Below are 22,584 nucleotides of genomic sequence, written 5' to 3'. Positions count from 1 at the left end.
AGATGGAGCACGCGGTGTCCACCAGTACGCTCGCGGTCTTCTGCAAGAGGTGGGTGCCGGAGGGACTGGAGTGCATCACCACCCCCGGCAACCAAATTTTAATTTGACTGTTTAATGTCCAAAGTTTAATTTGTTAATTTGTCGGTTCTAGTGCCCCTTTTAAGGGGTGGGGGGCACTTGATTAATAGTTTAATTAAAATAGTTGTAGAGCTGTTGCATTGTGAGTGGCTTAGCCAGTCATGTGATGTTCAGAATACTCAATAAAACCCCAGTCAGTTGGGTCTATGTCATCCACGATGAAGTATGCAGTTGTGAGCCTAGTGGATGAAATGGTAATGTGTAGTGTGATTGTTAAACCTTTGTTAATAAACCAACTTAAAGCAATGTGTTGCTATGAGTTCTTAAGCAAGAACCCATGAAGCAAATACACTACACCCATCTATTCATTTTACTTACCTCTGATTGAGTACACCACACTTGCTCTCCAAGGTGGCACTGTTTAATAATTATCTTTGCGATCTCCCAGCTCTGCCTCCAAGCTATTACCACCGACCTTAGAGCTCTTAATATTGGGTGCTGTCCCCGCTGTCATCCCTCACCCACTGACCCAACTCCCCTATCCATGACTAGAACCGTGGAACATACTGCCACAGCTGGACCCTGAGCCCTAACCCTACTATTGAGTCCTGAAGCCCCCACCTGCAGTTCCAAAAATCATGTCCTGACAGTTATTGGAAACCAGCTTCACGTTCTTTAAGTGCATCTCTGATAATAAAGGCAATGAAAACACACATAAGGAACTTTAAACCAGTTCCTGGCAATGGCAGGAAATATATACTTTAGGACTGTGGGTCGGGATGTCAAGAGTTGGGGGTCTTGTCACTGCATGGGGAGGAGGAGGGGTTAAAAGGCCTTTACCAATAGTGGCTGGGCAAACCTGTATAATTTTAAATATATCCTCAGTAGGTAAAGTGTGCACACTCCTTCCAAATATCCTCTGCCACACAATGCCCATCACAGGACTCTTTTGGGGACTGGGGACATGCTATCTTGGAAAGTTTTACATTTTTACATTCAGAATTGTGCCTCTTGGTTCATTTTAAACACTTTTACCTAACAATTGATAGACTTTTAATCTAAACTTCTAAAAAAAATGATGCTTGGGTTTGCCACATTTAACAAACCAACTTCTCCAGAAGCTACTTAAATAACGACCTTGTTTTCCCATAGACAATCCCCCTTCCCATACACACTCCCCCTTCCCATAGACGCTCCCCTACTCCCCTTCCAATAGACACTCCCCTTCCCATAGGCACTCCCCTTCCCATGATCGGATCAGCCATGATCGTATTAAATGGCGGAGCAGGCTCGAGGGGCGGTATTGCCTACTCCTGCTCCTATTTCTTATGTTCTTATGTTATTTCCCTCTGGCTGGGCAGTCTAGGATGATGGGGCACAGTCTCAGAATAGGGGGTCGACCATTTAAGATTGAGATGAGGAGGAATTTCTTCACTCAGAGGGCTGTGAATCTTTGGAATTCTCTATGCCAAAGGGCTGTGAATACTGAGTCGTTGAGTATATTCAAGGCTGAGATAGATAGATTTTTGTACTCGAGGGGAATCAAGGGATCGGGCAGGAAAGTGGAGTTGAGGTTGATGATCAGCCTTGATCTTATTGAATGGCGGAGCAGGCTCGAGGGGCCTATGGCCTACTCCTGCTCCTAATTCCTCTGTTTTTATCAGCTGTTGTACAAGAGAATGAAAATGTACGGATTTGTGTGGAGTGCATATGCCTGGGCTGTGCTACAACACCAATTGAAAACAGTGTGAGTTCCTCAACAAGAACTGCGCTAAGCACACCTCACTAAGATACAAATTGAACCTTAGCTTCCTGCAGTGATGCCAAACTAGCCTCCAAGCCTGTAATGGGTAACAGATACCCAGTATTAAAGCTAACGTTCCACCGTGAAACCGGCCCGTGATTAAAATCAACCTTGGAGATTTAAATGGATATTTTGCATTAAAATTAACATTGTAAATTAAAATGGATATTGTGTATTAAATTGGATGGATTGCTTTGATAAACGGAGCCTGTATTCCCCCAGCCCTTATCTAAAACTCCACTGCACCCAGGACAACAAGAATTGCAGAATTCTTTTAGAAATAAGTTTAGTTCCCAGAACAAAGTGTGCGACACCAACAGTCCCGGGCCAGACCCCGGGGTTTCCAAGTAATAAGGGGCCAGTGAGTGACAGGGAACGGGGATTTTACCAGGAATCTGTGTAACCTCCTCCCCCACCACCGCAAGACTGATCAGACATATTCATCACAGTGGGAACGTATTGCCAGAAATCGAGTGCTCCCGCAATCACTCTGCACTGTGCAGGATTATCTCACGCAGATCTGTCCTGTAACAGATACACAGATTTACAAATGTAGTGACACAAGATCTATAAACTCCAATATTGTTTCTTTTATTTAAAAAAAAATCACAAAGCAGCATTTATTAAATAAAAATGCACGTGGAAAAAAATTTGACGGCCCCTTGAGTGACACTTGGCGGAGTGCCAATTTTTCCACGTTGTAAATCTCTGCAATGTCTTCTGGTTTCGGGTTACAGAGCAAGGGGATTGGCTCGGTGTCTCACTCCGAGGGACGGACCTGCGTCCTGATTGGCTGTTTTTTAAATGGGGGTGGGAGGTGACTCCCGAAGGAGGAGATATATACATATGTGTAGGCGAGTGTGTCTAAAATTTAAAATAAAAAATCGAGAGGAGGGAAAAAAAAGAGGTGAAAAATTTATAAAGGAGGCGAGAAGCAGCGATTCCCAATGTAGGATTGAGAGTATTCACAGCACAGAGCTGGCAGGGAGGCTACAGAGAGAGCTCGGTGATGCAGGACGCCAAACTCGATGATTTCATTTGTCATCTTCGTAAAGAAATGGTGAGTTACAGATAAATATGAAACTTACATGGGGCGATTCGTGTTTACTGTACCTTCCCCTGAAACCCGCTAGGGAAGTGCAAGGGAGTTGTTTCAAATGGTATTTTTTTTAAGTAGATGAAAAGGTTCAGATTTACAGAACGGGGCAAGTAGAACTAAAATCTTTCTGGAAACTGTATTTATTTAAAAAAAATTATATATACGACAGAATTCCTCTATTGCTGTATGTTAATTAATGCGATATAAGACACCTTTATTAAGAATCCCTGGGACCCAGCAAACCAAGGCCCCAAACTTGTTAAATTATGTGTTTTTTTAACAAAAATTGTTTTATGATTTAAGGTTATGGGGTTGCCCGCTTGGTTTTCTTGGTTTTCTAACTGGGGTCGTGGTCCCGGGCTGTAAAATGGGTCCCGGGCGATGAGAGAAGTGCTGGGGAGTTATTAGAAAAGCAGGGTGGGAGGGGGCGGGGGTTACAGAGGCAGATGCTGGGAGAAACAGAGACAGATGTTGGGGGGTGCAGAGACAGACGTTAGAGGCAGAGGTAGATGTTCGGGGGAACAGAGACAGATGTTGGGGGCGCAGAGACAGATGTTAGGGGGCAGAGGTAGATGTTAGGGACAGATGCTAGGGGGTGCAGAGACAGATATTAGGGGGAACAGGGACAAATGTTGGGGGGTGTAGAGACAGATGCTGGGGGGCTGCAGAGACAGATGCTGGGGGGGGTGCAAAGACAGATGTTGGGAGGAACAGAGACAGATGTTGGGTGGTGCAGAGACAGATGTTGGGGGTGCAGAGACTGATGTTGGGGGGAACAGAGACAGATGCTGGGGAGGGGGGGGGGTGCAGAGACAGACGTTGCGGGCTACGCAACTAGCTGTCCCTGGCTTTGCCCATCGAGCTCGTGTGGGACTCTGCTCCATTCAGAGAAGTGGAGGTGGGGGGCGGGTATGGATTTTAATGGAATGCAGATCCCTCAACACTGCTTGAGGTGAATTTGAAAAGAGACTGTGATGAGAATGCAGAGCGCCCCTTTTGTTAAATGAGCACAAAGCAGCCGGCCAGGTGAGAGCACTGTAGCGAGTGTCCAGGTGTTCACCAGCGCGGTTCAACATGTCGCTACCTGCCCGCAGAGTGTACACTGCTCAAATGGAATGTTTCAGGGAAAGAGCGAGTCTGTCTCTTTTCTTACTCATAGCCAACTCATCAGAAACAATTAGGGTGATGTTTACTCAGTCCAATCTCCAGGGGGAAAGGCTCACTGATTTTCCCTCACCAGAATTTCCGTTTCCTTCAATTCCAGACCTTCACGGGGGAATGTACAATTAGAAGCAAATCATTAACTCTAGAACTATAGTGCTGGTTGGAGACATAAAACCAGACTCAAGATTTTTTTTTGAGGGGGGGGCGATGTGAGGTGATTTTATTGTTCCAATTGTTGTACAATCACTTCCCTTCCCCCAGCTTGAGATATTGGGCAGGGTCAGTGTGGAGCATGTTTAAGCGAGTCGTGTGGTAGGATTTGATGGTCCGAATGGCTCCCGTTGAAGCTTCGTGTTCTGAGATCATTAAACTAAGCACAGGTCAGGGATGGATTGCTGGGATTTTCCTGCTCTTCATGGCTCAGTCCCACATTGCCTGGTGCACTTACCACACAGGTCACCAGAGGGCGCCTATTCGACTCTTTAATCGTCCTGAAGTCAAATTTCCTTCACGTTATCACACTGTCAATGATATCCGGAGGAAGTCAATTGTTTTTTTTGGAAAATGGAATGCATCTTTATTGTAAGAGCATATACATACCCAGGGCAGGTCTTAGTTTGCTTACTAGAGGTGTAAGTCAGTGTATTTAAAAAAAATTCATTCACGGGAGCCAGCATTTATTGCCCATCCCTAATCGCCCTTGAGTAGGTGCTGGTGAGCCGCCTTCTTAAATACAACATTTCAGAGGGCAGTTGAGAGTCAACTACATTGCTGTGAGTCTGGAGTCATATATAGGCCAGACCGGGTAAGGACGCCAGATTTCCTTCCCTAAAGGACATCAGCAGTTTCATGGTCACCATTACTGATACAAGCTTTTTAATTCCAGATTGATTTAATTATTTGATTTTAACTCATGCCCCCAGATCATTAGTCCAGGTCTCCGAATTACTAGTCCAGTAACATAACCACTATGCTACTGTACCCCTTAGTGTTGTGCAGGATTGAGGCCTCGTGGATTTGCTGAACAGTACCAGCTCATACAGCCTCGTCTCAATAGAAACATAGAAACATAGAAACATCTCATCTCAAAATATTTATTGTAAGAATCGGAAGAGATAAAAACCTTCTGAGTTAATTTAATGTGCTGTAGCTTTCACTACATGCCTTCCTAAGATGCAGAGCTGGGGTAATGGGTACAGTACCTTATGCTCACAGATAATCTATTACCCATTGCTGGATGCACACAAAAGGAATCAAGTAGACTGCAGGACAGTCTGGAGCTAAATACATCTTCATGACATTGATGCTTAGACAGTAATGATAATTATTGTGGGTTTTAGTGGATTGGAAAGCATGTTGGTATGTGTGCAAAGCTGGGCTATCAACAGATCCTGGTGTACAGAGATGAAGATAAATAGGAACGGGAGTAGGTCATTCAGCCCCTCGAGCCTGTTCCACCATTCAATGAGATCATGGCTGATCTGTATCCTAACTCCATCCACCTACCTTGGCTCCATATCCTTTTATTGTCTAGCTAAAATCTCAGATTTAACATTAATTGAGCTAGAATCTACTGCTTTCTGTGGGAGAGAGGTCCACACTGCTACCACCCCTTGTGTGAAGATGGAGATATACATAGCACATGAAGACAGGTACATTGACCCACATGGGTAAGGTGTACACTAGTATGTCCGTACACTTATAGGTGCATTTCTGTGCAATCGATGTACAGAGATATATATTCACACATGCACATGAAGAGTGGATCACAATGATCTACATATATGCAGATACTAGGACAAATATGCACTAACATAGGCACACAAGGACATCCACACACAGTGAACTATGAGGTTAGGAATAATTTTTCAGCAAATCGGAGCCCTGCCCTGGGAGATTTTACATTGTAACAGTTAATAATATTAAGCTATAATTAGAAAAATAATTGCTGATAATGAGTACTTCAATTTGAATTGCTTATCATTTCCTTGTGTTTATTTTCTTTGCCCAGATAAATATGAAGGAGGCAGGGGCTTGTCTTCGAGACCAAATGCAGTGTATGATGCAGGCACTGCAGGACCTGAAACAGATTCACAACATCAGTACCCTGAGCCTGAAGGAGGAGGAGGCGCCCATGGCCCTGCCTCCCGCCAAGGGGAGGAACTCCAACAGTTTTACCTCGGACGTCTCCGAATCGGACACATACGACTCTGCTTGTTGCCTGGCGTCTCCGAGAAGCGAAGAGGAGGGCAGCCCATCGGTATTTGCGTCGCCCACCAGCGAGAGGAGCTTGGAGTTCGACTCGGGTTATTCAGAGGCATCTGGGCCCACGTTGACCAAGGCGGCACGCGTAGGAAGCTCGCCATGCTTGAGAGAAAACAGACTTCCCACCACTGGGATTTTGCGGAACAAAATTGGCTTGGGACCAAACAAAAAAATCAGACCAAAATCTACTTCCGACGTCTATTTGGAACAATGCTCTTGGAAGATTTTCGACTACGCAGATCCCAATGACTGGACAGTGAATCTGCTCTCCCAGAGCAGGAACAGGCAGCCCCTTGTGCTGGGAGACAATTGTTTCGCAGATCTGGTAGAAAACTGGATGGACCTACCAGAGGAGATGGACGAGATGACGGAACCAAGGGCCAAGGATCACTCCGGCAGATGGTTGGGGAAGCCTCACGACTTCATCCTGAGCATCTCCGGAAACGTCAGGCGTAAACTGGCCAACATCTCTCGGTCTGACAGGTCAAAGAGTACAGACCCAAAGCACCCAAGCAGCAGAGACAACAGCCATGCACACATGCTATCAAAGAGACTCTCCTGTCCGACAAATTTGGGTAATTACATGCCAAAGCTCTCTTATCTGCATCGTTCTCACTCTAACCTACCGCAGACGCACGAAGCATCAACAGACTTTGATAAATTCATTGCTTTGATGAAAAGCAGAAGTAGGAAACCAATTATTTGCAAGGACACAATTAGCTATGTATAGAATAAACAAAGCGGACATTGACTCCTGCGCTTCCAACTTGAGGCGCATATTAATCTCATTTTTGTATCACTTTTTGATATAAGCCAAAATGTATATAGTCATTTAGTTTGTGTACATACATTTTATATTTTATACAATGTCTTAAAATAAACACAAAGGATTCATTAATGGTTCTGTCCGACAACTCTTTATTTATTTGGGCATCAGGTTCTAGCACAGACAAATCACTACAATATATAATGCTGTTCAATCCATTCCATGGCACTCTACAGGTATTTATCTTCATTACGATTTTCTGGTGCATGGCCATCAGCTGACCCCCTTTTTACAGTTCAACTTGATTCAAAGCAGGATCACAGCCAACCTCAATCAGAATTGGCTCTCACTTTGTAAACAACTAGGTTGCAAATTCGGTTTGAGGCTAATGGCGGCGGGATGGTAAATTTTGCGCCGGGAAATGGTTTGTGTCTGCAGCCACAAAATTCAGCATCTGGGCTCTGAGAGTGGAGCGGAGCATTCCACACCTCTCTTAGGGCACTAGGCCGGCTGAGCAACTGAAAATCTGTGCTAACGAGCCGGCTTCGGAGCGCCCTAAGAGAGGCTTCCCTGGAAAAAATAAAATCGCCCCAAAAAAAACATTCCCAATACCTTGCTCACCCCTCATAAACATAAATCGCAAAAATAAAACAAAAAAACCCCCCAATCTCACATACCTCACATTCCTTCCTTCACTGCCGCAGGAACTGTTTTCCCCGGCGGTCCCACTAGGGCGCGCTACAGGGCGCTTAAGCGTCAGCGCCAAACAAAAATCATCGCGCTGTCGAAACCGGGGGCATTGCACACCGGCTCGACACTCCTGGGCAGTGCCGCCGGCACACTGAATGTGGCGAGCGGTGCGAATGGCGGCGCTCGTGCCTCCGAGCCCTTTAGCGCCCCTGATCCGACTCATTCCAGGGCCGCTTAGCCACAGAATTTCTATCCCTCAGTATCTGTTACTAAAACACAATTGTTTCAATTAACTGTAGGTTCTCACAGCCTTTGGTGACCATTATTTTCCCTATCGTTTTTACACAAGGGAAAAAAGATGAAAGCGCTCTTTACTTCCAGTGTATGAAGGTTGCCATTATTAAACAGGCAGTGAGATGCATACAGTCCTAGTTGGTGCAAGAGTAACCGTTTCCAAACTGAGGTCTTTCTATGCCAGGAAGGAAATGTGAGGACATCATTTCAAAAAAGGTGGGGAAGCCAGCTATAGGCTTAACCAATAGGAATTAGAGGAATGATGTTAGTTACTATATTGCTTCTTGTTAATTCAGCAGTGTAAGGGTCAAATCCAGACACTATTCAAAATCCAAAGCCCTCCACGCCTTAAATATTATTTCCAAAAGTACCAAGCTCTCGCAAGGTGTCCCCCTCGAAAAATGTGATGAATTGAACATGCGGAACAAGGTGACCAAAAGTGAAGGGGTTATTCTCAGCTGTAGTATGTACTCCCCATCAGTTGATCGCTGCGATAACTGTTGGAGGCAGGCGCTGAGCCTCCTAATGCAAACCCAGAGGGAGCATGAGCGACGAAAATCAAAGAGTCCCTCACCCAAAGCTAGACTCGGGTCATCTAAAGAACTCTATTGGCAGAAGCCGAGGAGTATGTGAATGGCATTAAGAGAAGTTTAGGAGCAGTTTTAACCAGTTTTCCCAGCCAAAGGACGCATGTGGCATGGAAAAAAGCAAGAGTGAGGAAAAAGAGGAGGGAATATAATAAAATATAACTTGCAACTGAAACTGTCTACTTTCATGAATTGTGAACATTAGCCTGTAAAAATTATACTGTCGATTTACTTTCTAATACTCATTACAACACAAGGAGTTTTTGCAACTTCAGTTACACCGTTTATGTACTATGGGGCCATCCCATTGGCACATACTTCATAGTAAGGCTGCCCTGTTTCTGTTGGTCTAGTTATTTCCCTTTGAAATCCTATCAGGTAAGATGTAGAATCTCTTTTCTGACAGCAACCTCAAGGTGCAATCCTGCACGGAATGTACTTGAATTTTTTGGTGGCATTTTCCTCCAGCTGATGAGGTTTTCTTGTTGTCATTACTTTTCATTCATTGTTCTGTCAAGATGAACAATGTGGTTATTATTTTCTGAGTTCAAAGGATTTGACTAGTAAAATGCTGGTTTGGCATTTTTAGTTAGTAGCATTACATTTACCCTTTACATTCAAAGTATTTTTAATTACAGTGAAATTTATGCTCATTGCGGTGAAGGATGTCTGTGCTGAAGAATGGATCATTTTCCATTATTGGCATCCACTGTGAAGCGCTATCAAGTATGGGCTAGGTGCAGATGAATTTCATCTTCTACCTCTTTAATCCTGACCTTGGGAGAGCATCTCGTGTTACTACAATCTGACATTCCCATTTCCTACACTAATCACACGCACCGTCGCTGGGGCAAATTCCTGGAACGCCTTCCCTAACAGCTGTGGGAGTACCTTCACCACACGGACGGCAGCGGTTCAAGAAGGCAGCTCACCATCACCTTCTCAAGGGCAATTAGGGATGGACAATAAATGCTGGCCTTGCCAGTGTTGCCCACATCCCAGGAACAAATTAAAAAAAATATGGCAACTAGATAGGCAGCTGGAAATGTATAGGCTCTGAGTGAGACTGATAATTTAGTGGCAATATTTACTGAATTAGGGGGCAGTTTTGTGTAAAGGACTCACGACCACTATAGAACGGAGTTGCAACTGTCCCAATTCATGCTTCGGAAGATCTTTACAGCGAATAGAAAGAAAGGCACAGAGGATATATTCATCCCTCAGTCTGGGTTGGATTCAAATCCAGATCGTGGGATGAAAGGACAGTGCAGCGTGGATTTTATGATGGGGGTTATTTTAAAACGGGTTGCTGCAGTGTTAAAGGCAATCCGAAACCTAGGCTTACGACCCTGTCTACAGACTGCACTTTGGTATCACTTTTTAACGATAATGACAGCAACAACTTAAAATTAGTTTCAGATGCTTCGACGGACTACAATCTTCATTGTATATTTAGGGAGAAAATACCCCAGTAACATTTTTTAAAAATCCAAGCTTTTTAATAGATTTATAACATTGGTAGACCAACAATCCAGAGTTTCTGTGGGCTTTCAGAAACTAGTGCAAGTGTGGGGGGTTGGAGGGGTGGAGAGGTGGAGGGGGTGGTCTCACTACCCTATGGTTTTTAACGGATCTGGTAGCAAATAGTGGGAACATCAAAATCCTCTTCTTCATCCCCCTCAGCTTCACAGCCTATCTCGAATGTGAGCGCCTTCACGTGTTCTTCGATGTCTTCCTTACGGAGAATCGCCACAATTTCTGACAATCTGAAAAGAAAGCAGCAAAATCTTAATACCGGTAGGTATTAATGGGAAGACTGAAAATAAGTACTATATATACACGCAACTGTATCTGGCACCACCAACTATTGGCTATTTTCTTCTACAATGTATCCTTATTGCGGTTCAATTGCACCGAAAAGCAATTGTTTCTTTCTACTGTGATTCATCAGTGCGCCTTTAGAAGAATCACACAGCTTTTCTGAGATAGAGTTCCCAAACTCATTTCACTATTCTTCTTAGGCAGTCCCCCGGGGTCGAGGATGACTTGCTTCCACACTAATCTGAGTTCTCAGGTGACTGATGAGTCCAATGTGGGACCTACAGTCTCTGTCACAGGTGGGGAAGACGGTGGTTGGAGGGACGGGTGGGTGGGTACTTCGGTTATCGTACGCTCCTTCCGCTGTTTGCACTTGGCTTCTGCTTGCTCCCGGGGAAGAAACTCAAGGTATTCGGTGCCTTCCCAGATGTTCCTCCTCCACTTTGGGCGGTCTTGGGCCAGGGATTCCCAGGCGTCAGTGGGGATGTTGCACTTTTTCAAGGAGGCTTTGAGGGTGTCCTTGAAGCGTCTCCTCTGCCCATCTGGGGCTTGCTTGCCGTGTCGGAGCTCTGAGTAGAGCGCTTGTTTTGGGAGTCTAATATCGGGCATGTGGATGATGTGGCCCGTTCGTCGGAACTGATCGAGCGTGGTCAATGCTTCGATGCTGGGGATGTTGGCCTGAGCGAGAACACTGACGTTGGTGCGCCTATCCTGCCAATGGATTTGCAGGAACTTGCGGAGGCAGCGTTGGTGGTAACTTCTCCAGTGCTTTGAGGTGCCTAATGTACAGCTGTATTACCAGCTCAGAGTCAGTCCAAGTTGCAGATGCACCTATGTTCCAGAAATGAACGTTGGTATATGCAGTTTAATGTAACAAAGTGTGAGGTAATACACTTTGATCATAATATGCATGAAAAATACAATCTAAGCGGGGAAACTAAAAACTAGCTTGCAGATTCAAAAAGGATTATATATATTTTTGCTCAGTATATAGTATTCTGTTCAGTTTTGGGCATCCAAATTGTAGTGTCAGCTGTGGCTCAGTGGGCAGCACACTTGCCTCTGAGTCACAAGGTTGCGGATTCAAGTCCCACTCCAGGGACTTGAGCACATAAATCTAGGCAGACACTCCAGTGCAGTGCTGAACTGTGGGAGGTGCTGACTTTCAGATGAGATGTTAAACTGAGGCCCTGTCAGCTCCCTCAGGTGGATGCAAAAGATCTCATGGCACTATTTTGAAGAAGAGCAGGGGAGTTATCCCCTGTGTGCTGGCCAATATTTATCCCTCAATCAACATAACAAAAAAACATGTGAGCTGGCCATTATTACATTGCTGTTTGTGGGAGCTTGCTGTGCGCAAATGGGCTGCCTTGTTTCCTACATTACACCAAAAGTACTTCATTGGCTGTAAAGGTGCTGGGGCTGAAATTCAAGGTCTCAAAGAGACCTGTTAATGCCCATTTGCGGCGGCCATTCTTAAATATTGAATGGCCGCCTCTTTGGGGTCAACTGGCCAACCTGACCTAAATTCAGGTCGGGAATTTTTCGGCTGAAACCTGATCCTGCTCGGTTCTGATGACCGCCAAAAGCGAGTCATCAGGGGTTGCACCGGCAATTTTATTAAACAAAAATACTTACCTTCTGATATTCAGGTCTATCCCCCGCTGCTCGGTGCCCCCAACAGGTTTTTCTGTCGGTGCACCATCTCCGCACTGAGTGTGGCCCGGCAGCGTGGCGGCCCTTAAACGGGAGGGCCCGCGGCCACTGGCCCAGCTGAAACCTCTCTGGTGGCCCAATAGCTGAAGATTTAAAACAACAGAATCTCTCCCCTTTAACGGAGGGGGGAGAGCTGTGACGTCACTACTACTCCACCGCTGATTGACAGCAGCAGAGTTCCTGTCCGACCGATTTTCAGCCACTCAGCCTGGCTTTAAGTCTATGGCCTGCCCCATTACGAATCATTTCCTGAAAGTGGCTCTTTCAACCGCATTGGAGCTCCCAGCGGTAAGTACCACTCTAAAAATCATAGGTGCGCTGCTTTCTGCCACACCTGAATTTCGGCATCACTATATAAATTTCTTTCTTTTTCTTTTCTCCGCCCTTGGAAGCATATTCTGGTCTTGTAGGGAGTCTAGCGACGATTCACCAGAGTGATACCTGGGAGGAAAGGACCTAGCTATGACGAGAGACTGGGTTAACTTGGGTCGTATTCCCTGGAGCTGAGGAAGTTAAGGGTGATCTGACTGAGGTGTTTAAAATAATCAAGGAAATTAACAGGGATGATGGGGAGTGACTCTTCCCTTGAATAGGGAATCCGGAACAATGGCATATCCTCTTAAAAAGTGCGCTAGGCTGCTTAATAGCCTAGATGAGTGTGGAACAAAAGAACATAAATACAGAATTAATTGAGGTGTTTGAAAGGAAGGGACAAGGAAAGTAGGCAAGAAATTGGAAATGGCTATCGAATGATAGCGCAGGCTCAAAGGGCTGATTGGTTAATGATCATTTGCAGATATTAGGGAACGTTCTTTAATGATTTGGAGATTCTAGGACAAATCATCAGCACAAAGTCAATATCGGATCCTATAACTCACCTGCGTTCAGCCATATGATGAATGATGTGGGGAAGAGCAAAACTAGAGGCTATCAATATAAAATGGTCACCAAGAAATCATTTAGGGAATTCAGCAGAAACATCATTACCCAAAGAGTGGTGAGAATATGGAACCTGCTACCACAGGGAATGGATGAGTTGAATAGTATACATGCACTTATGAGGAAGCTGGACAAGCATATGAGGGAGGAGGGAATAGAGGGTTATGCTGATAGATTTAGATGAGGAAAGATGGGTTGAGACTCGAGTGGAGCATAAACGCCGGCATGGACTGGTTGGGCCGAATGGTCTGTTTCTGTGCCTTATAGTCTATATAACTATTCTTTGTATTTAATAAACACAATAACGTGCACATATATAGCACATTTAACAGAAAAAGAAAAGAAAGATTTGTATTTATACAGTACCTTTCACAACCACCCAAAAAGCCAATGAAGTACTTTTTGGAGTGTAGTCACTGCTGTAATGTAGGAAACGTGGCAGCCAATTTGCACGCAGCAAGCTCCCATAAACAGCAATGTGATAATGATTTATTTTTAGTGATGTTGATTGATTAATATTGGCAAGGACACTAGGGATAACACCCCTGCTCTTCTTTGAAATACTGCCATGGGATCTTTCACGTCCTCCTGGGAGAGCAGACGGGGCCTCGGTTTAACGTCTCATCTGAAATACGGCACCTCTGACAGTACAGCACTCCCTCAGTCTAGATTTTTGTGCTTAGGTCTCTGGAATGGGACTTGAAACCACAATCTTCTGACTCAGAGGCAAAATTAATTATGTTATAACTTGCTGCTTTATCAAATTATAAGACAGGGACTACAAAATAAAACAGTTATTGTTCAACTACATTGAAAATGAAAAACGCAATGCTGATCTTCAATTGTCCAATAAAATTGAGTTTGCTTGACCAACTACAAGAAGAAATCTGAGCAGGTGCCATTTCATAGGTGTTGCCTCACAGACATGAAGTCTGTTTATTGTTTGCCCAATTCACATACACCATTTTTCTTTTGCAAATACTTCCACACCCCTTTTCACAAATCTATCCATGAATAAGAACATCTTGTATTCTTATTAAAGGCAAATAATTCCAAACCCCCAGTATAATGGGCCCAACATTGCCCAAGTTGTTTTTTCGGCGTACTGACCTGAAGCGCGCCGACTTTGCGCGTTGGAAAGGGCGGCAGAAAAAAGGGGCCCCATCCTGGCCGCTCTTCGGGATCCCCGGAGTCGTGTCGTGGCGTGGAGACTGAAGGAGGGGGCGGAGCAACAGGCCAGCGCAGAAAGCACTGCCGGCTCCTGCACGCATGCTCAGTGAGAGCTGCGCGCATGCTCCTGCCCTCCCAGCGCGTCCTGTGGGCTGTGAGCAGGACCCGATGCTCACAGCCCCTATCCCAGGCCGAAGGGACGCCTGATCTCGCTGCACCCTATCCCCGGCCGAGTGGCCTCCCGCACCGGCCGGCTGGCCCGCTGAGTTCCCGGGCAGGTAGGACTTCACTTTTATTTTTTATTTAGTGGCTGTGCTTGAGACTTTTGATTGGGGGGGGGGGGAAGGGAGAGGAGGAGAGTTTTTTTGGGGGGAGGAGGAGAGTTTTGGGGGGAGAGGGGGGGTAAGGAAGAGAGTTTTGGGTGGGAGGGGCAGAAAGAGTGTTTTGTATACCAGCATCTCTCTCTCACATCGCGGCCAGCAGCTCACATTTCCCTGGTAGGATTTACTTCATTTTTATTAGTATTTTAATTGTTTGAGCTTTTCCTTGCAATGTTTGGTGCCTGGTTGTTGAGGTCCTCTCCAGTTCCCTTCCCTCATGTCTGCCGAATGTGCGCTGCTTTTTTTTCACTGCCCGCATGGTTTTTCAGAGCTTGCCACATTCGCTGACCTAAGTCGATTTGGAGTAAGTTTTTGCTGGCCAAAGTGGCATAAATGGTCAAAACTGGCGTAAGTGTCTGGGACTGCCCCCTTTTGAAAAAAAACTGACCTAAAGAAAATCGTACCTAACTGACTTACTCTGGAACAAATTTTTTGGAGAAAATGCCATTTTTTTTTAACTTACGCCAGAAAAAACAACTTACTCCCAAAAAATTGTTGCAAGTCATGGCCAGAATTGGGCCCAATGAATGGGTAGTTTCCTCCAATTAAACATTGGGTAGACCAAAACCATTGTCTTCGGCCCCCACCACAAAACTCCGTTCCCTTACTACCGATTCCATCCCTCTGCCCGGCCACTGTCTTGGGATGAACCAGACTGCTCGTAACCTTGGCTTCCTATTTGACCAAGCTGAGCTTCCGAGCCCATATCCTCCCCATCACAAAGATCGCCTACTTGTATCCATATAACCACCCGTCTCTGCCCCGGCCTCAGCTTATCTGCTGTTGAAGCTCTCTTCCCTGTTTTTATTATCTCTTGAATTGACTAGTCCAATGCTTTCCTGGTTGGCCACCCATCTTCCACCCTCCATAAACTTGAGATCACCCAAAACTCTACTGCCTGTATCCTCATGCACACCATCCCGATCGCACAATATCCCTGCGCTCGCTGACCTACAATGGCTCCTGCTCTACCAGTGCCTTGATTTTAAAATTCTCATCCTTGTGTTCAAATCCCTCCTTGGCCTCGCCCCTCCCTATCTCTGTAACCTCCTCCAGCCCTACAACCAATGTCCCCTTTTGTCTGAAGCGCTCACACTCAATGGAAAAACCATGCACGCGCAGAAGTTTAAAGGGACCGCGCACCCAAACAAAAATTGAAGGGAACATTGCCTGCAACCCTACAATAACTCTGCATTCCTCCAACTATGACCTCTTGTGCATTCTCACTTTCTTCCCCCCACCATTGGCAGCTGTGCATTCAGTTGTCTGGATCATTAGCTCCGGAATTCCTTCCCTAAGCCTCACCGCCGCAATCTTTTCCTTTAAGATGCTTCTTTAACCAAGCTTTTAGTCAATAGTTCTAATATCTGTTTTTTGACCCGGTGTTCATTCTTGTCTGATTATGCTCCTGTGAAGCACCTTGCGTACATTACATCGCAGTATAAATGTGAATTGTTGTTAGAAATTGTAATCAAATCAAAGGGTTTAGATGGGTTATACATAGATTAATGAGTACCTGGGTTATGTCTTTAATCGAGGGGTTCGGGCAGTTTATATCAGGAAGAATAGACAGCTGGGAATGGTTGAAGGATTCAGATGATTTTACATACCAAGGGAACTACCTTTGAATGCATTGACCATCATCTGAACCCAGAGATTAGAGTTCATTCAAGGGTAACGCCCAAATATACATTAGATTCATGAGCCTGGTTTTATGTAGATACACATTCTTATTTGAGTCATCTGTGCACTACGTTGATAGGACAGTGACCAAACAGAATCTGGACTAATTGTGATGTACTACTGCATGTTTGACCAATAATGCACAATTTCAGGAAAATTCCGTGGACAATCTTATGTTTGTGTGCACTTCCTGTCTACAAAACCTTACTCCATGTTGGCACATTTTTATGTCAACTTATAAATTCCTCAGTCCACATTAATTATGGAAACAACCTATGTAAACATGCCATTCTGTAATTATAATGGCTGCAATGTAGCACTTCATCTTTGTGTCTCCCACCCCCTCAGCCTGCACCCCAGACCTACTTCTATGTTTCCCAAACCCCATTGCTATTTAATCGATAAGTAATATTATAAAATTAAAGTATTAGGCAAAAAATGAGAACAGAATGTATGACTTTAAAAGGAGGACTGCATTGCATCTACAAGGCCTGGTCCAATTATCCCCTGTTCTCCAACCTCACTTCACATGAAGACTACATTTGGCCATGACTCTCTTGGGGTAATTTTGTGACAGTGTAAAATGGGCGAAAACGACTCAGCAACCTGTTTTACTCTGTTTCCGATTTTTATTTCTATTGGAGCTGATTCGCTATCACCCTTAATGTCAATGCTTTTCGCATTCAGGTCAAAAATCCATGATACAGAGCTGGCAGTATAACTACCCGCTTGCTGTTCTCTCAGAATCGTATCCGTATTTCCTCCTCTGTAACATCGCCTCAGCTCAGCTGCTGCCGAAACCCTCATGCCTTTGTTACCTCTAGACTTGACTCTTCCAATGCACTCCTGGCTGGCCTTCCACATTCTACCCTATGTAAACTTGAGGTCATCGAAAACTCAGCTGCCCGTGCCCCAACTCACACCAAGTCCTGTCCACCCATCACCCCTGTGCTCGCTGACCTATATTGGCTCCTGGTTAAACAACGCATCGATTTTAACCTTGTTTTCAAATCCCTCCATGGCCTTGCCCCTCCCTATCTCTGTAATCTCCTCCAGCCTCGCAACACCCCGAAAGATCTGTGCTCCGCAAATTCTGACCTCTTGAGCATCCCTGATTTCAATTGCACAACCATTGGCGACTGTGCCTTCAGCTGCCAAGGCCCGTTTTCCTGACCTCTGCAGCTGAGAAATGCCTATTCTTTAGGTGCAAAGGTCAGACAGAAGAGGCGGAGTCCCATTACTCAGCCATCTTTATGTTGTCCTGGGATTTCCAGGGACTGCACCATGGGGTGGAGCAGGGACTGTCAGATTGGGAGGTCTGCGGGGGCCTGGCACTAAGATGAAGAGGGCACAGATGGTCTGCCAGATCCCTTTTTATGCAGTGATGCACCAGATCCTTAGGCCTTCTCCCTGTTATTCTCCAAGGCCGATGGCCAGGCCCAGAGCTGCACTCCTATTTCTGCCCCATTTCCCATGCAGGGGGGTGGGCCTGGAGCACAAGTAATCAAACAAATTTAGACACAGCTCAGACTGGACAGGTACAGCACATTTTGGATAGTTTGTGCTAGTACATTTTGGATAGTTTGGATATTTATATATATATATATATATATATATATATACACATATTTCTTTAATTTGTTCCTGGGACGTGGGCATCGCTGGCAAGGCCAGCATTTATTGCCCTTCTCAAATTGCCCATGAGAAGGTGGTGGTGAGCCGCCTTTTTGAAGTCTGTGCGGTGAAGGTACTCCCATCGTGCTGTTAGGGAGGAAGTTCCAGGATTTTGACTCAGCAACGATGAAGGAATGACGATATATTTCCAAGTCACGATGGTGCGTGACTTGGAGGGGAACTTGGAGGTGATGGTAATGTATATCTATATGTGTCTGTGTGTATGTGTGTGTGTGTTTGTGTGTGTATATATCATATATATATATGTAAAGATAGATATGCATACACACATAGACACTTGTATCAAATTCCTCTCTGTTACTTTATCATCATCATAGGCAGTCCCTCGAAATCGAGGAAGACTTATTTCCACTCTAAAAGTAAGTTCTCAGGTGACTGTACAGTCCAATATGAAAATTACAGTCTTTGTCATAGGTGGGTCTGACAGTGATTACTTTAATGGAGGTTTTAAATCACTTACTTTAAGAAGGATAATGTCTCCTTTAAAATAGCATGAACAGAAATGTGATCTAAGCTTGTTAAGCGTTGGTACAACAGCCTACAGTAATTTTTGGCCTACAGGACACTAGCTATAGTCCACTGTGCACCCCTGATCTCTGGCAATTCAGTCCTCCAAGCCCAGGCAACTTATTCCTATTATAACATAAAAACAGAAAATGCCGAATCGTTAACTCTGCTTTCTCTCCACAGACGCTGCCTGACCTGCTGAGATTTCCAGCAATTCTCTGTTTTTATTCCAGATTCCAGCATCCGCAGTATTTTGCTTTTGTAACTCATTCCTATTTGCATTTATATTTTATTTGTTGTTTCCTGATCGTTGAATAAAATCAGAACACCAAAGATCTGTATTAGTACCCGACTGAAATTTTTACAAGTAGCGCTCTGGGGTTCTACAATCTGAACTTACGGGGACAACAGCTTGGGGGAACCGTTATTGGGCACTGTACACAGAAAGTGAAAATGAACATGTTTGGCTTGAGCTGGACTGGGAAATGTCTTACTCAGCAGACACACAATGCAGCAGAGTCCTGCTACGGTCTGGTGTATGTGATACTATCAAGAGATCCTGTGCTTTAAAAAAAAGCTATAGGAAATATCTTGGAGCGGTATCAGAGAGGAAATAGCCACAGGCGGATGTTTACACCACCCGTCAGCCGGCAGCTAAAGATTTTTACATCCTTCAGCTGCCGGCTCCGAGGGTAACCTCCAGTCTCAGGAATCACACACATGAACAGAAATGCAAGATATTTCCAACATATGTACGACAACCGAAAGAAAAAAAAGCCCATGTAGTGGAGCTGTGTAAACGCAAGACTCCTCAATGTATCTGTCGAGGTTGGGTCACCTCAGCCCCAGCGAGCTCACTTCCTGGTTTAAGGAAGTCTTCACTGCAGGAGGGAGGGAAACACTTGAAGATTCGTGTCTGCTCTGCACTCACAGACAGGACAATGGGAACGGGGAGGGAGCAAAAAGGGAATTAGTCAGAAAATCTCCCTCAACCATAGCCTTTCTTTGCTTATCTTTTTTTCATTTCCTATTGCCACCCGAGTAACTAAAACTTACAAAGGTTAATAAAGTTCATGAAGATACAGGTTTACATGGTCATGAGGTTTCGACTCAGTACAAAGTTAATTTGTGTATTTTTATACTAGAGTTTCAATGGACCTGTTATATAAATATAGATTGCTTAATGTTTATAGTGTTCAATTTTAACTGGATTGGCTTCATCCTTGTCCTGGCCAATATTTATCCCTCAATCAACATAACAAAAATAGTTTATCTCTTCATTATCACATTGCTGTTTGTGGGAGCTTGCTGTGCGCAAATGTGTTTCCCACATTACAACAGTGACTACACACCAAAAGTACTTTATTGGCTGTAAAGCACTTTGAGACGTCTGGTGGTCGTGAAAGGTGCTATATAAATGCAAGTCTTTCTTTCTTTTTTTTTTAGACAGGGCTTCAGTAACTGACTTCAATTAAACTTCACATGGCAACGGAACGGAGGCAATTATTCATCTCTTTGATGTGATAATCAGATTATTATTAAATATATTTATATTTAGATGCTTGGAACTGTTAATCCCACCACCCAGGTCCCTTTGTAAGAAACAGTAAATCATTTATTTTTTCTGAATTCCTTTTTACTTTAGCTATAATGTTGACAGAGATATTTCAGGGCAAAGGCATCATCAAAAGATTATTAATTTAATTGGCAAATGTTTTTCTCTACCCAGAGACCGGGGTAAGTTCTACTGGTCAATTACCCTGTGAGTTTCTACAGCAGAAGACCTTTAAAAACAATTGACTATCTCAAATCCAGCTGCTTTATTTCGTGTGTAAAACGTGTAAATGGTGGCTTGGACAGTGATAGTTACAACAGGGGCAGTAGTTTTTAAAAATGTGTTCATTTACAGGATGTGGACGTTGCTGGCAAAACCAGCATTTATTGCCCACTCCTAATTGCTCTCGAGAAGGTGGTGGTGAGCCGCCTTCTTGAACCGCTGCAGTCCTTGTGGTGAAGCTACTCCTATAGTGCTATGAGGGAGGGAGTTATCCAGCGACAATGAAGGAACGGCGATATATTTCCAAGTCAGGATGGTGTGTGACTTGGAGGGGAACTTGGAGATGATGGTGTTCCTGTGTGCCTGCTGCCCTTGTCCTTCTAGGTGTAGAGATCGCGGATTTGGGAGGTGCTGTTGAAGAAACCTTGGTGAGTTGCTGCAGTGCATCTTGTAGATGGTACACACTGCAGCCATGTTGTGCCAGTGGTGAAGGGAGTGAATGTTTAAGATGGTGGATGGGGTGCCAATCAAGCGGGCTGCTTTGTCATGGATGGTGTTGAGCTTCTTGACTGTTGTTGGAGCTGCACTCTTCCAGGTAAGTGGAGAGTATTTCATCACACTCCTGACTTGTGCCTTGTAGGTGGTGGAAAGACTTTGGGGAGTTGGGAGGTGAGTCACTCGTTGCAGAATACCCTGCCTCTGACCTGCTCTTGTAGCCACATTATTTATGCGCTGGTCCAGTTAAGTTTCTGGTCAATGGAGACCCCCACTGGTCAGGGTTTCGGCGATGATAATGTCACTGAATGTCAAGGGGAGGTAGTTAGACTCTCTCCTGTTGGAGATGATCATTGCTTGGCACTTGTGTGGCACGAATGTTACTTGCCACTTATCAGCCCAAGCCTGGATGTTGTCCAGGTCTTGCTGCTTTAAGAGAGCAGCTACAAGGAGTTTAATGCGTAAACACTGATGGAACACGTGGCCTTGTGATCAGCGTTTCCCAATGTGGTCTCGTAGCCCTTTAGAAGCAGATTTGCCAGGTTTGTTGGCCTCTCCCTGTAAATAGATGCCGGGAGGAATGCTGTATATCACCACTGACTACTGAGTGAGTTGAACGAGCGAGATATGGGACAAGGTGTTACATTGGGAAATGTCGGGTTCAAAGAAGGCACTTGTTCCTTATTGTTAAAGACTTTTCATAACATCAGCATATGGTGAAAATGTAAAAAATATTGTTTACTTAGAAGAAAGAACTTGTATTTAAATAGTGCCTTTCATGACCTCAAGTCGTCCCAAAGCCAATAAGCATTTTAGAAGTGTGGTCACTGTAGCAATCAAACACAACGCAAGCACATTATCATGCGATCCAATCCTGAACTCAAAGACTGCTGATTCTTTATGTAGCTATTGCTTTTATAAATTCTGTTCGCAGGCAGCTGGTTTGCAGGCCCTCTGATGATCTGTGGGGGCAATTATAACCTATCCCGCCTGTCGGGGAACTGACAGGATCGGGTGTAACGCTGGTTTTTACACCCGTCATGATTTCACTCACTATTAATAGCAATGGAGACTAATACTGGGCAGGGGGGTGCGGGGTGATTGGGGGGTGGGGGGTGTAAAACTAGCATTCCACCCGATCTTGTGGGTTTCCCATCCGGCAAGTTAGTTTAAAGTTACCATGCTCCCCACTGCCTTATATTCAATCAGATCGTCGTTATCCCAAAATCCAACTCATTGGACCCAATTTTGGCCATGACTTGCATCCATTTATTTGGAGTAAGTTGTTTTTTCTGGCGTAAGTTAAAAAATTCAATTTTCCCCCCAAAATTTGCTCCAGAGTAAGTCAGTTAGGTATGATTTTTTTTAGTTCAGTATTTTTTTCAAAAGGGGGCGTTCCCAGACACTTACGCCAGTTTTGGCCATTTATGCCACTTTGGCCACCAAAAACTTACTCCAAATCGACTTAGGACAGTGTATGTGGCCAGCTCTGAAAAATCTTGCGGGCAGTTAAGAGATCGGCGCAGGTTAGTACATTTAAAGCACCAAGACTTACAAAGCACTAAACAAACCACAAAAAGTAATAAGCAATCAATCAATAACAAATTAAAAATAGAAGTCCTACCTTTATGCCAAAATCAAGTTTTTAAAAAAAGTT

The 22,584-nt window shown here is 44.6% G+C and overlaps 2 protein-coding genes across 3 annotated transcripts in view; one reads left to right on the top strand and one right to left on the bottom strand.

The window, feature by feature from the left end:
* Window positions 1–2,768: 2,768 nt before the first annotated feature.
* On the top strand, window positions 2,769–7,287 carry inka1a (inka box actin regulator 1a). Its single transcript, XM_070895556.1, has 2 exons — window positions 2,769–2,942; window positions 6,157–7,287. The coding sequence occupies exons 1-2, from the start codon at window positions 2,892–2,894 to the stop codon at window positions 7,138–7,140; spliced, it is 1,035 nt and encodes a 344-aa protein (XP_070751657.1). The 5' UTR covers window positions 2,769–2,891; the 3' UTR covers window positions 7,141–7,287.
* A 21-nt stretch (window positions 7,288–7,308) lies between these two features.
* Window positions 7,309–22,584, bottom strand: part of LOC139277286 (ubiquitin-like modifier-activating enzyme 1) — a 355,737-nt gene continuing 340,461 nt past the window's right edge. For both annotated transcript variants that reach the window (XM_070895554.1, XM_070895555.1), the window contains exon 25: window positions 7,309–10,513. In XM_070895554.1, the coding sequence (XP_070751655.1) occupies window positions 10,372–10,513 (142 nt within the window). In that variant the 3' untranslated portion in view covers window positions 7,309–10,371. The remainder of the gene's footprint in view (window positions 10,514–22,584) is intronic.

The sequence above is a fragment of the Pristiophorus japonicus genome, chromosome 12, assembly GCF_044704955.1.
Source record: "Pristiophorus japonicus isolate sPriJap1 chromosome 12, sPriJap1.hap1, whole genome shotgun sequence".
Classification (NCBI taxonomy): Eukaryota; Metazoa; Chordata; class Chondrichthyes; family Pristiophoridae; genus Pristiophorus; species Pristiophorus japonicus.
The sequence above is the reverse complement of the archived record's forward strand: the minus strand, read 5'-3'. Positions and strand labels throughout refer to the sequence as shown.

Bases quoted from the DNA above. Each gene is read 5' to 3' on its own strand.
- inka1a (XM_070895556.1), top strand. From the start codon at position 2,892: ATGCAGGACGCCAAACTCGATGATTTCATTTGTCATCTTCGTAAAGAA. The intron at 2,943-6,156 runs GTGAGTTACAGA...TTCTTTGCCCAG, and splicing joins GTCATCTTCGTAAAGAAATG to ATAAATATGAAGGAGGCAGG.